Genomic DNA, 15253 nt, shown 5'->3' on the forward strand with positions numbered 1-15253 from the left:
TATGGCAAGAGGCAGTAGATGGCTATTTAAATTTCTGTGGAGATAAGTGGGGAAGTGAACAACACCGACAAACTAATAAGTGGCCAGACAAATAACTTTATTGCCTTTAAACAAGTAGCATATCAGTTTGTATTATTAGTGTTAACATTTATTCATTCACTCAAAAGCACTTCACTCTCTTTTCACTCAATCCATAGTAAAATATTTTGCAAAATATCATACATTTTAAAGCATTTTTTTTTAAAAGACAGCCTTTTTCAACTGCACAATACTTCAGTCATGTTGTCATGCACAACATTAGTCAGTGTTAGTGTTTTGAAGCAATGGGCTAACGTAAACATGGAGCTGATGGGATTTACGAGCCACTGGTTTGTAGTAATAGTTTATACAGCATGCATTGATTTTGCAAAACATCTTAGGGCCAGAGATGAAGATGTATAAGGCAGCAAGTGTCCCCTGCTGTATAAACCTCAAAACCGTTATGCTCTACAGAGTAAACATAGACTCCAATAAGAAATATGGACTGAATGCGTGCATGTCAGCAGTCGCCACGTATGAGTTTGCATGGTGAGTACTCTGGCCCTACTTGTGTCGTGTCTGGCAAAGCATCACTGCTGTGATAAGATAGGAATGCAAAGCAGGCTAAACTATCCTAAGACAAAATCACAATTCTAATTCAGTTTACATGATTTTTTTCAGACACACTTTAAAGTTTTCCTGTGTTTAAGCACACAACAAACATACAGTTAAAGTGTGATGCTCTACATGTCATAGGACTCTATATATCTGGTGTCATCAACACAAACACTTGCCTTTATTCTCTCAAGAAGGCTGGTTAGTCAACATTAACTCTACATGTTGTAGTATAGAGAATATAATTTCCATCGTAGCACAACTTACAACTTTGTGTTGTGTGAAAGAAACAAATGAAAGAAAATTACAATTATGTACAGTTAGTCATAGAAAAACAAAGATTTGAAGAAAAAATTTAAAAAGGTGCCATTTTGTTGATTTAAATCAACATAAAAGCATGTAACACATAGCGTTCATAGGTTAGTCTCCAAAGCACTGCTGGTTTGAGAAAGCAGGCTTCAAAGGAAAACAATCTGCAGCCATGTTTAAATACTCAAAACTATATCCACCCTTTGCCACTGCCATAAAATGATCACTGATCTCCCATGATGAAACGTTTTACTCAGTTTGACTGGTATGAGGCGTAGCTTTTGACAAATTCTTTCAGCCATTTTTCCCCATTAATCAAGTCAAAATGCAGATCAGTGTCACAAGATAAAGATAAAAGGGGGGATACATTTTTCTCAGTAGTCAAAGAGGACTGCTTGCCTGTTATGAGTTCATCAGTGAAGCCATCCATTATAGTAATCTAAATCATCATTCAGGTCACAGTAGTTTTACTTAAAGCTTGTTGGCTGGAGGCACTGAGAATCAACAGACCACAGGCTGCCACAAAGGCAAGCCAGGGCCTAACTGAAAAAATACAATGAAATAAACATCCTGGTTACCACTTGATTTAGAAAGTATAAATATTTGCATAATGATGCTTTTGGGAAGTCCAGACAATGGTACATCCTCAACACCCACACTGTACATATGGGTGGAGAGTTAATGGAGTATGTGAAGTGTACTTAGGCAATTAGTGCCCTGTGTTTGACACCATTACAGAGATGCCAAAGTGCGGTCAAGCGACCAATATTCACATGGCCATTTCTCCAATGTCAACAAAAGCTGAATGATAGTATTTCCCAATATCAACATATGCTTTTCTCCTTGGTCCCCTTTCCCAATCATAAAATTCCCATGGTGGCCTCAGGAAAAGTTTTAAATGAAAAGATAAATAGTCACTTAAAAACAAACAAACAAACAAAAAAAACAGGTGTAGTTTTAAATGTAGCGTAGACTTAGATCTCCCTAAAAATAAACAAACTTGCAAGCACAGCAAATCAGCCATCTCTCTGGGCTTGACAATGAAGCAACCAAAGAAAAAGCATTTGTCACATCCCAAAAAAATTACAATGTAACCAAAGTTCTGAAATTTCAGCACATACTAAAACTGATTAAAAAAAGACATCTTTTGTACATTATACTAAATGCCAGTGGAAAATGTAGCAATACATTTCTGATCAGTTCTAAACTGCTTTGCTGTAGAAATTATTTTTCATTATGCATGACATTTAGGTGTAAGGCAGTGTGTGAAATAAAATTTAAATTACCCATCCAAATTAATTATCATAATTTGTACAATACCAACAATCATCAATTTGAGGATGATTCACAATACAACATAAAAAATTACACTGGCCTGACTGTGAAATGTGTGTCTTAACAAGAAAAAAAAATCTCTACTGGCTAAGGAAGACAAAAGAGCAACAATAACACTCAAAAGTAACAGAATAGTGTCTTCGGTCATGAAATTACATCAGTTTGTATTCATGTTCTAGCTTATATCAGTGTATATCCACCGGGCTCATCACCCACACAATTCCAGACTTATAACAGAAAGCACCACAAAATAATGACGGCTCTCATTCATAACTGCATCTTTCAATTAAAATTTCACTGACTGACTTCTTTACAAGTAGCTCATCAGCTGTCATAAAGCAGGCAAGATTACCCCAAATGGCGGACCAGCAGAAGACATGGATACTTTCTGGAGAGGAGAGGGACGTTTTCTGTCTATTTAGCTAACTTCTGTTTCAAACAGTCCTCTTTAGACTTCTTTCAACAAATGTCCTTTGGATCAAAACCACCATCTTCAGTTTTCTTCTGTATTGTATTTAAGTTCACATAGCAAAAAATAAAAACATTTGAAATGCAAGCTAAAACCTGGATATACTCAACTGAAACACAGGATATGCCATTGCTAAATGCCCATTACAGGGTGTCACAGAAAAGGCAGTGAGGAGATTTATTGTAACAGCCACCAGATTGCCAGGGGGTGCAATAAATATGGTGGAAAAGGGGTCTGAAGAAATATTTTGAGGAGATCTGTTGTCCGTGTAGAAATGTTTTGACGTAGAAATATACATATTTTGATTTATGATATTTGCATGAAAGAGAAATGAACTATATATGTATTTCTGTATGTTTGGAATAGAACACTTTAAAAAGCATTATTAACCTGCTGTCAAGTGCAAATGTGTGGATGTAGTGCTACATCAAACGGGGTATGTACCTAGACCATATGGGCTAACCTTGATTCTTGTATGACACTTAACAGTAATGAATATGACAGTTTTGTGTTAACTCCCCCTGGTCTGGCTGCTAGTAGTGAGACAGAGATGATATCATGGTTTTGTGGATGACAGCAGACTGGTGAACCAGTTTGCTGCTGCTGATGGCACCTGTCGTTTCTCTTCTGTGTGCTCATCCCCATCAGGGAGGAGGAACTGAGTAGAAGCAACAGAGGTGGGGGAGCCGAGGCAGGGTGCCAGGTCGCCGCTTTCCCTGGCCTCCACAGGGGAGTCCAAATGCCAGGAGCTCTGGGGTTTGTAGCCCCCAGAACTGGCAGCCTGAGGCTCAAACGGCTTGGGTGAATCTAGACCCATGTCATCACTCAGGGCCCTATTTTGCATCTGGGGCTGGTAGCCCCCTCCTCCACCTCCGCAGCTGACAGGCAGATCAGCATGGGGTTGGTGGCCCTCAGAGGAACCCTGTGGATCCAGCTGGAAGACAAAAGAAGAACCTGAGGTCTGGATCCCTGTGTATGTCACATCGGTGCGTCCTGAATCCAAAGAAGATGCAGAGGAAGCAGAAGAGTCTGGGAAACGTGGTCTTATGGGCCTGTCATCTACTACTTGGTTGTAGTAGCGCAATGACGTTGGCTCATCTGTGTCGACTGGCTCGTCTCCCATCCCCTGCTCATCTTCATCCTCATCTTCCTCTGGAATGACGACAAGTGCTTCTTTACTAGAATCCCACTCAGGCTTTTCTACAATATGGATGATACTGTGGGAAGACGGCTTCACATCCAACGGCCCCTGTAAGATACATGGAGTGATTGAACAGTCATATCACTAGTGATGATCAAAAAACAAGAAAATAAGGAATAGGAATGGTTCTATATATATAGAAGTTCTATATAACAGAATGAGTTCAGTTGTGAGGGGCAGACTGGATTAGGTTGATACCGTACCTGTGACCTGGACCAATCACCAGGCAGCTTGGGCTCAGGTATGTCTGGATAGAATGCCCTTTTCACCCTGGTGACAAAGTAAAATGACACTTTTTAAAAAAAAATTACTATTGTCGAAAGCCCAAACAAACTCAAATAATGCCTCCTAGTAGCTCCTCTTCAACACAGTGTAGGGAATAAGCTGACTGAGATTTTGCAGTGTGGTAGATATTTTCACAAATGACGCTCATTATTCATGAAATAAATACAAACAGGAGAGAGAAAAAGAGGAGGAGCATTAGTCTCACCATTCTCTTTTCTTGTAGCAAACCAAAGTGACAATGGCGAGGAATACAGCTGTAATTCCCAGAGAAACCAAGATTTCCAGGATCAGCCAATCAGCTGTTAAGACAGGACAGCAGAAAGTTTAGGCATATTAGAGTTGAAGTTACATCTGAGTACAAATCACTGTGGAAACTGTATCCATCTGTGGTTACCTGCAAGCATTTATTTATACAAGAGCCTCTGTTGTAGCCTCAAATAACAGAAATAACTGTAGAATAAACAACTGCTGTCAAGTACCAATGATGTAACTATGACACACATAACAATATATTCACATACTGTATGGCTCAAGCGTTATGGAGGCAGTGGCACCAGAGTCCTCGCCTGCTGAGTTGTAGGCCTTGACAGTAAATTTATGGGAGCCCTCAGTGACTCCTTTTACTGTGTAGCTCCTGCTTTCTTGGTCTGGCAGATTGGCTGTTCAAAAGGACAGGGTGGAGAACAAAGGGAGAGAGGCCCAGGAAGGAAAGAAAAGGAGGAGCAATGAAGAGGAAAGTTAATGAGTTTAACAGGATAGAAAATGCATTTTCCAAAAAATATTGCGATGAATGATGTAATAACATGAATTATGGATGTTTTACATACGAGTCCTTTTTCAAGCCAACTACTGGAACAGCTGTACTGTTTACAGAGGTGGCACTTCACATCATAACATGTACCTAGAAGTTTGAGGTCGGAGCCGGTGCTGTTGTAAATGTTGTAGCCCAGGAGGAAACCTCTGTGATTGACCAGTGGGATCTCTCCCCAGGTGAGGAGAACATCAGAGCCCTGCTGACTGGTTGACAGAAGGACAGAGGAGGAGGGGACTGTAGAAGGAAGGGAACAAATCGAAAATTGGAGAGGTAGGCAGGGGCAGAGAACAAGAGGGTATGAGAACAAAGAGTCAGCAATTAAAATGCAGAGTACGATTTCTGAAGTCACTGCTTTTTCTAAAAGGATAAGCTTTCTGCATGCAGCACTATCCTTACCCAGCTCATGCATGTATCCCTGCCAGCGCTGCAGCAGCTCTGGGGCCTCTGAGGAGCAGCTGTACAGGGAGAAGTTGTACCTCACACCCTGCTGGAAGTTGGCTGATGGCAAAGAAAGAGATTATTGTGTATTAAACAGTGTAATTTCACATTCACATTCACAACACCTTATTGGCAGACACTAGAGATTAATGTCATGTTTCAGTTTGTGGAAAGAAGAAAATCCTGCTTTTTAAATTACTGAACACTGTCCATAGCCAAAAATAGCAGGTGACAAAGACAGACGAGTTTTTAGCCTGTACTAACAGTAGACATATATACAATATGTTTAAAACATACTGAAAACAATGCTCTACTTTCAAGACTTCAAGTGCCTTACCTGACTCAACCGTGACATTAGTGTTTCCAGCGGCCACCTTAATCCACTCCACAGGGCAGTTCTGCGTGCAGAAGGCATCATTCCATTCTACCACGTAACCAAAGGTGGTGTTAGCATCGCTCTGCCAGAACAGGGGGAAACCTCCGTCCACAAAAACTGCCCTGGGCACAGCCTGAGGTTCCACATCTGGAAAGAAGAAAATATGTATACAGCATGAAAAACAGCGGCTTTAGACTTTCAGGTAAGACAAGTGTTTTATGACTGTGAAACCAAACAGACCCAAACATACTATCCCTTCCATTATCACATACCTGTCGAACGTAGAGGTATAACTACACTTGTAGGCTGAGAAAGCCAATCAGTGTTCTTTGCGACGACTGTTGCAATGATCATGCTGCCACTGCTGGAGGCAGCGATCTGTGTGAGGTTGACTGGTGCAGCAGTAGTGTCTGGTGAAAAGATGTCTGTGTGCTGTCCATTTTCTATTAAGAGAGTGACTTCATAACCTGTGATCTGGCCGTGGCTCTGTCTTCGTGTCAGAGGCTAGATTCAATCACGTTAAAAGGGAAGGAATGAGAGGGAAGAGAAAGATGAGACAATTTAAAACCTGCATTTTACTTACAATTTTAGATATTCATAACATATATTCACATCAGGTTCAGCTTCTTCATGTCAAAATGGAGAAAGAGAGTAAAAGGATAAAGGAGGAGGAAAGCCAGAGACAAAGGATGAAGACTAAAATAGAAGAACCCGAAAAGCTTTCATAATCTGTTTGTGGCGTATTTGAATATGTTGTAAATCTGTGCTCTTCACAGTAAAAATAGCAAACTGTCTAAAGCAATTTAATTCAAAGCCAAAAAACAAAAATCACCTTCCAAATGACTTGCCCAGTGTAGTCTTTGTTCATCCACACCCACACATCAGGAGCATCTGGAGCTGAGGGAAGGAAAATACATATTTGGTCACTGCTGGTTTTTCATTTTAATTTATTTAAGTGAAATTTCTACTGTTGAAAATACACAACAATATAAAGATGACTCATACAAAATTAAAAGAAATCTTTGCACTTTACTGATCTTCTTAGCACAAGTTCCATTTTCTTACTTACCCATAAATAATCATCTATTATACCAACATGAGGCTGCATTAACTTGTGCAAGAGATGTTTTGTTTTGTATGAATATATCTCAGCTTTACACGGTCAAAATAAATACAAATGGGGCTTTAACTGACACACTGGCCTCACAATTTTACAGTAATAACATGTCTAATCTTTTGTAACTGACAAGCTGTAACATTGTGAGAAGTGAGAATATCATATTTAAGTGATACTTCAGAGCAATTAGTAATAATTATCCAAGATCTGGACAGTATGTAGAAACATGAATTACTTACTACAAGTCAATTAATGAAAACTGTCATAAGTTGCAGTCTTGGTTCACTGAAACCTAGCTAAAATTAAGACATACCAAAAATGAACCTCTTACCATATGTTCTGGTTTTGAAGTCATATGGTTCGCTCCAGTTTCCCCACTTCCAGAAATTCTCCTGGGCACCACAGCGGATCTTAACACTGTAATCCTCATCAGGGTAAAGGTCCGATAAAAACACAGAGTGCAGACCCACACCAGAGAAGGTATGCTGGAAACACAGAGTATACTGGGTTGCTGTGTGTTTCATTAATGGCCACACACATGGAGAGAACATGCCGATGCTTGCATTTGTTGAAAGTATTGTGGTAGGTCATTAGTATGTTGTAATGGAAATGTGGAAGAATGGAAGTGATACTGTCTTGCAGCCATACCATACACACACACAAATGACATTTAAAATGGTTCTGTACATGGAGACAGACGGTAAAAAAAAAAAACAAGGAAAATAGAGATGTGGTCATCCCCCACAACACACACACATACACACAAAAACACACACACACAACTCACAGTTGTTTTGGAGCCATGGCAGGTAAGCTCCGCTTGACAGACAAGAGCCCAGTTGTTATAGGTACTGTACTCCCACTGCCACTGCACAGTGGCGTTCCAGGCTTGGACGACAGAGTTCTGTATGGTTGGTGCCACTGGACGCACTGTGGTGAAAAGGTGAAACAACAATCAGTGAACCGAAGAAAAAAAAACAACCCTGTTTTACTCTGAAAAATTGGTATAAAAAACTAATTCATATAAATTCTGCGTATCGGCCAAATGATTTTGATACGGTAATATACTCACCTCTGTGACTGAGTTTAGCAGAGTCAGTGAGACTGTAATGGCCGAGAGGATTCACAGCTACCAGTGTAAAGTTACCCTCCCACTGGGACAAAATACACTGTTTCCTTTGCTGCCACAGATTACTCTGTGGACAATCCCTAAAAAACACAACAAAACAGATTAAAAATCAACAAAAAATTTGCTAAGAATGTGAAAATCAAAGCAACCAAATTAAATTAAGATAAAATATCATCAGTTTAGAAACTCATGTAACCTACAGATACAGATGCACACACATTCATAATGTAGTAATTCTTCTGGCCAGCTATCAGGCAATTCCTGTAAAAGGTCTGGCCGATAGCCAATCCACTATCAGTCCACACAGAAACAGCAAGTGGTTACTTAGACTAAGTGCTTTTTATTTCTTGCTGTTCTCTCTCTCTCTGTAGATTTTTTTCTGGGCAGAAAACACATTTTAGACAAAGGCAGAAGCAAAGTGACATTGTGCCACATCCCAGCCTGTACATGAATTGCTATGAATCTGGCCAAAACAAGCAAACATCACTCCATCACTGTTCCCCCCGTCCCAGACCATTATGACATCCTACTGAGAGTTTCCAATAATGTGTCTTTGTTTTTTTCCTTTTTTATAGTGTCTGGGATCTGAGTCAGATACAAATTCCATTGTATGATTAAGCAGGCTTTTTGTTCAGTGTGTTCACAGTAGTGATAACAGTGACAGCATTGAACTGGTGCGGACTGCGTAACCTTACCAAGGCAGCCTGATAAAGTGGATCTGGTTCCAAGTAACTCTGGAACAGCTAGTTTGTGGTGTGAAAGCAATGCTGACCTGACCTAACAGCAGAGTGTTAGCAGAATATTAAAACTACACTAATATTAAATAAAGTACGAGGTGTGCTGACATGTCCTACTCCATGTGTTCTGCTACCTAACCCAAGCATCAGGTTTCAGGTCGGGTTACAGGCATTTTGTTGCATACATGTGTGAGCTGAGGTGAGGTTAAGCCATTTAAAATTATTGTGTTTGAGTGCGACTGTGCTACCTGTTGTTCAGCGAGTAGCGTGTTCCTCGTTTGCCATACAGTGTGTTTCGCGTATCATTCCACTGGCATACAACTGAGGTTAAGTCATGAGTCTCACACACAAAATCAGTGGGTAGTGGTGGGTCTGGGGATGAGGACAAGAAGCAGAGACTTATTTACTTACATCATCATATACACATGTGAATAAAGATTACATACATTTTAATAATTACCAGGATTTATTTGAACGACAAGCTCTGGCATAATCTATAGACTTGCAGGCATCAGCAGGAAAATTCAAGCAGTCAGGCACAGCACACAGTCATTCAATATCACAAGCAGACCAGATGTTTCAAGAATATTTTTGGATAAACAAACTCTTACATCTGACCCCTTCTGTGACATCTATTATTTCTCAATCTGAATGACAAATTCACTCTGTGAGAACTCTCTCTGTCACTCCAGCCACTGTCATCCATCTTAGATAAGACAACCATTCACACATCAGTCGTTATCCATCCAGTTATTTGTCTTACATCCAACAAACAACACTGTTCCAGCCAGCTCCTTTTGGCTGTTGTAGCAGATGATGTTGAAACCCGAGCTCTGGGATGGCCCCTGATTAACCACTGTAGAAGCGTAACTTCGCCTGCTCAGTCGTGTCGTGTTTATGACTGCGCCATTGTATAGGATGGTATCAAAGACCTTCCCCTCCTCCACAATGCAGCAGAAGGTAGTGTTGGACCCCACAGGTACAGTTTTGTCGATGGGGTAGATCTGGAATTTCTCATTGCTGGGGATATCATTCCCTAAAAAGCAGGAGTGAGATTGAAAGTAAAAAGCAGAGTGTTTATGGGGAGGGAGATATAAATAGAGATCCACATTTAGCTACAAAAGTAAGTAATTTGACTTCAGAGAGAAAAAGAATTTGAAATAGTCTGAACTCCTCCTGAATGAATAAATGCATGACGTTAACTGACAGGTCAGGCAGTACAGTATTTTTGATTCTGTAATTATTGTCCCTCTGACCTTGAAGTATCTCAGTGTTGCTCCATTCACTTGTTGTCTGTCCATCTCTTGAGCGGATTTTAACGGACAGCGAGGTACACTCTAGAGGTTCCGCTGAGGTCCAGGTAAACTGGTGCAAACCACTCACCTGATTTGCCATCACAGACACCGTCTCCTACAAATAACACACAAAGAAAACAGTGAGGGAGTGAACCAGAACAACATGAAGCTGGTAGATGATGACAGTTCAGCCAGGAAAAGAAACAAACTCCTTTGGATCTTTATATCAAATGCATAACCTGGGACATGTATGTAAAATCAAATGAACAATTATAGCAATATGTGCTGCAGAGGCAAATAATTTATATATTTAGCCAATAAATTGGTCAGGTCATTATTAGCTCAGTGTAAACTAATTGAATTGGTGGTTAACTCAGCAGATAAATGTTTTTTTATATTTGGGTTGTATAAAAAAAAAGATCTATATCAGCTGATACAGATTATGAGATTTTTGAAACCCTCAAATATCAATATTAGCATTAGCCTTAAAAATCCAACATGTGTGTAAGGTTATAGCATCTTTCACATGAGAATGTCACCAAACTGTAACAAAGCTAAAAAATAAGAAAAGCAAGAGAACAAATTAAACAGAAAAAAAAATGCTCTTACATAGAAGACAATTTCATTGAATTCAGTTCTTAGAATCGATGAGGTCAAACGTTGTGGCTGCTCCTCCCAACCAAGATATGGATAGCTGCTGTGTATATGTGTTGGCTGACAGGTTGACCTCCTGGGGTACACTAAGGACTGGGAGGGGGGAAAAAGGAAGATTGAGACAGGTGATTAAGAGATTTAAATGGTAGTATACAGACTCAATGTAACTTTACATCAGCACACATGGATTCAGTATCAGCCCCAAAGAAGCAAACTTTTCCATCTGCACCTGCTACACAGAATATTCAATATTCAATATAACATCATGTGCACTGAAAATTGCAGATTTTTGATTCATCAGAATGTAGAGGGTGGAGCTTTCCCTTAATGTAGTTCAGTTCTTACCATCTTTGGCATGAGTGTGTACACCCGAGAGGCAGAGAAGAATACAGATGAGCCAGACAGGGCTACAGTCAGGCTTTGAGTTGGGACTGAAGCTTAAGCGAGGCATGGTGATCAACTGGCCAAGCCACTGTTTGTAGGTACTAAAGTGGTGGTCCTCTCCACTACAGTAACACCATGCTGGACATCCCGAGAGGCAAGACACAGATAGAAGGCGCCCTGTGGTAAAAGAGAAAAAATTTAATAGAACAGAGATCTGATAAAACACAAACACATTTAACCGCTGACTGATAATTTTTGTTCAAATAAAACTCCCTGACTATCAACACACAGGGCTGTTTCAAACTATGAAGGTGGTGCTGGGCTAAGGGCGGTGTTGTGAAACAGCAAAATTGGAGTCATGCAAATAAAATATCCTTATTCATGGAATATTCTGGTATGCACAGTAATTTCATAAAACGTCTCTAGAGATTTGGCTAGTTTGCTCTTGTCACTGGTTCTGAGGAGGAGCTGCAATCTGCTGTGCCTTTTTGTGTTTCTGCAGTGATTCCCTGTCAGCCTGTGGGTGTGTGCTGTATGAATGCACGCTAAAGCCAGAGGGTAACGCTGCCAGGAAAAACCAAATTTTACCACAAGAAAACACATCTCACTGGCAGCTGCTTTCAGGCTATATGCAGTGAAGCTGGCTGTTGTTGCTTATCTGGTTCACCTGTCTTCTTCTCAGCTTGAGGAGGTTTTGAATGTTGAAGGCTTGTTTTTGCAACTTATCTGCTAACAATGCCTCTAGCATTGGCTGGTTATCCACAGCCAGATGAAGATCAGGTAGACAAGGACAGGAAAGCAGCTGTCTGAAAGCTGTGGGTCCAGCATTAGAAATCCATACATGATGCCTCCTGTGAAGCATGGAACTGCCTCTGTGTTTAATAGGTACAAAACAAATAAACTTGCTTTTCCTGCTTTCACTATTACTTTCAGTATAATTTCAGTTGAAGTATTATTTCAATCAAATATAGGCAGTGAAACATGTAAAAGTACACAGTCCTGCAGAATGTTAAAGCAAAGAGAAACAGAAATAGTTACAACAGAAATAGTACACTTGACAAACTCTCCAAAGAAAACAAGTCCCAGCTACTTTTCTCAGGATACACGGGAGCTTTTATTTGTACTGCACGCCTAACAGATCCTCAGACACAAACACACCTATTTAAAAGGAAGCTGAAAGTAATGAGGATACACCTGAGGAAACATTTACGATAACATGGAACGATTTCTTTTTTCCAGAGAATTTTTTTTTCCCCCACCAGCATCTGGTTTATACAAACTGAGAGGTTGCACACACAAACGACACTCTTCCTTCCTAAGTTGCACTGTCATAACTTGTTCACTGGCTGTGGCTGGCTTTGCAACTACAACCACACATTTATATTTTGTGCTCCTAATAAATCTATCATATTAATGTTATGGATTAAACAAGGGATAAGTCATTTTACTGCTCACAGGAGCTTTTATGGCAAACAGATTAAACTTACAAGTAAAATTAAGAGTAGAGTTAAAACAACCGATCAATTAATTGACAGAGAATTAATTTGCAACTATTTTCATACCTGATTAACATTAATTGGTTTCAGGTTCACAGTTCTGAGGATTTACTACTTTCCTTTGCCTGATGTGACCAGTAACTGAATATATTTGGGTTTTGGACTGTTGGTCTGAGAAAACAAGCAATATGAAGAAATCACCTTAGCCTTTAAGCAACTTAAAGATCAAAAGATTAATTAAGAAATAATCTCAAGAATAATCTATAATGATAGTAATTGTTTATTGCAGCCCTAATCAAGAGTATGGTCAAATAATTGCGATCCAATAATTGCATAAGGATGGATTCAAGAAAACCACATTAGTAATAATACTACCACAGCACTAACATAATAATGGGCATAGACAGGGATTAGAACAAGATGCAAAGAGTTTCAGTCTGATATACTGAAAGAAGTTAACTGTAAAGACATCTAGGTGGGGAAGGCAAGATCAGCTCTGCCCGTACATTATGTGACTGTTATTTTCCCTAGAAACAGAAAGACAAAATCAGCACACTCGATTTAAGCAGAAAAGGATATGTTGCAATGATTCGGTTATGAGCCTTGGCTTGGATGAAACTTGCGTGTGCATGTTTGTGTACATAATTCTGTTTATGTGCGTTTAACTGTCACCGAAACGCTGCAGTGCAGTTTGTCTGGTTTTCCTTGAGACAGGCTGGGACAGGCCTAGAACTGCTGGGTAGCTTGATAAAACAGTGCTCTCAAGTACTGCCAAGCCCATTGCTGAAACAACAGGAGCTGATCGCAAAATACACAGACGCGCAAACACACAAGCAGAGCCTGTTATGAATTACCCAATAAGTAGTTAGAGTGTGACCCTAACCTGAAACAAAAAAGATAGCAGTGGATTATGCAGACAGTACAGTGTGACCCTAATATACTCAGCAGCATTTAGAATCAGACCACTGCAAAATGATATCCATCGTTACCAACAGCTATCTATTCATCTAAAGGCAGTAACAAATAACGCAACAATAAAACACAACCCTGCTCTCGAATTCTGACAGCATTCTTCAACAATCTTTTTTTCCATGGTAGATGACATATAGTTGTTTTCTTTTCACAATGCAGTGAACAAAACCAGCTGCTGTAAGTGCCAAAGAAAAGCAGGCCATAATGGTATACTGCACATGAGGCTTCACAAACACGTACACAATGATTTCGGGGAGGAGAAAGCTTATGCAGTGGGAAAGGAGTGGTGGAGCACATATTTTTACGGCTGCTTATCTGAACACCTCCTCAATGTTTCATTTCAAATCACTGGTTAGTTTGACTGTTATCAAGACTTTGGTGGAGGATAGAATGCAAATACGGGAATAAAATGCAGTCATAAAAACAAGAAGATACTGGAAATAAAATCTGTCAGATGAAGAAAATATTAGGATTTTAGTGCAGGAATACAAGAGCTAGTAACCACAGAGATCTAAAGTTAAAAAAACAGCTTATTATTTCACTAGTTATTAGTTAGCTTAGTTATTTCGCAGCAGCAGGAGTAAGAGAGGAATTTCAAATCCTGGATGTGCTTTTACTGCTGGCTCGTAAAGTGGTTTCAAATATGGTTTTAAAAACAAGTGGCCTACATGGCTGAAGTTTATGGTCATGTCCATCCAGCTGTTTGTTTTGTATGCACTGTAACTGATTATACTGTGCATTTTTATGGTAGCGAAACAACTGGAGGCCAGCTGATGTTAACTGAACACAACGTAAATGCTGCAGAGCCTCCATCCTGCAACTACTTCTGCAGCCAAGAAACACACCAATCAATCACCACTCTTAATGACATTTCTTCATTTTCACTTTGTTAACAAGAAAATCTGAACAGTTGTGCCTTTGTTAACCCACATGTGTGCTGCTGAGTCTTTCCACAGTTGACACGGTTCTTAAAAAGTCTTCTAGTGTGTTCTTTGCTTAAAAAAAATATCACCTCCAGATGAAATTTAGAGGCATGGCTCAACATAAACACAGCTGTGTGGAGTCAATGTTTCACACACTTATGTGCCAGCACCAAAATCGTTTCTGAGCCTGTTGCAGGCCTAGTGAGTCCCCACATGAAAAGAGCAGTTATATGCTTTAGCGGTTCTGAATACTTAAGATTATTTTTCCAACTTCTGCATCAGCCTGAAACATTTCACAACCCCCAATACATCCACGGCCATCAAGGCCTAAAAATAAATAAATATATAATGCACTGATGGGAAGTGGGAAAAACAGCTGCAGATTCTGGGAAATCTCACCAAGAAACTGATAGCTACAAATGCACACCAACACACAAATCAATACCTCTTTGCTGGGCTCTGATCCTTGTCCTTGCAGCAGTAATGAATGTGACCACAAACTACAAAAACCACAGAGACTTTGTTGTTACTTAAAAACCAAACCAAAACCTCATTTGTATGCCGGCAGGAGTCCTATTTTAGGAAAGAAAAGACTCACCTAAAAAATAGCGCCTCCTCTCTCTGCATTGGACTTTGCCACTGTCCTGTTTAACTATTCAGTTGTGTATGCCTGCCTTATAGAGTGA

At 39.9% G+C, this 15253-nt stretch overlaps 1 protein-coding gene across 1 annotated transcript; it reads right to left on the minus strand.

Moving 5' to 3' along the window:
• Positions 1 to 76: 76 nt before the first annotated feature.
• On the minus strand, positions 77 to 15253 carry lifra (LIF receptor subunit alpha a). Its single transcript, XM_051074979.1, is given in 20 exon segments — positions 77 to 3995; positions 4151 to 4217; positions 4438 to 4531; positions 4754 to 4891; positions 5134 to 5280; positions 5443 to 5544; positions 5822 to 6007; positions 6133 to 6364; positions 6693 to 6757; positions 7309 to 7462; positions 7765 to 7907; positions 8050 to 8186; positions 9092 to 9215; positions 9607 to 9879; positions 10100 to 10253; positions 10748 to 10783; positions 10785 to 10885; positions 11138 to 11353; positions 15013 to 15067; positions 15166 to 15253. Coding segments are annotated over 18 exon segments (2952 nt in total). The 5' UTR covers positions 11244 to 11353; positions 15013 to 15067; positions 15166 to 15253; the 3' UTR covers positions 77 to 3302.

This window comes from Lates calcarifer, linkage group LG13, assembly GCF_001640805.2.
Source record: "Lates calcarifer isolate ASB-BC8 linkage group LG13, TLL_Latcal_v3, whole genome shotgun sequence".
NCBI lineage: Eukaryota > Metazoa > Chordata > Actinopteri > Centropomidae > Lates > Lates calcarifer.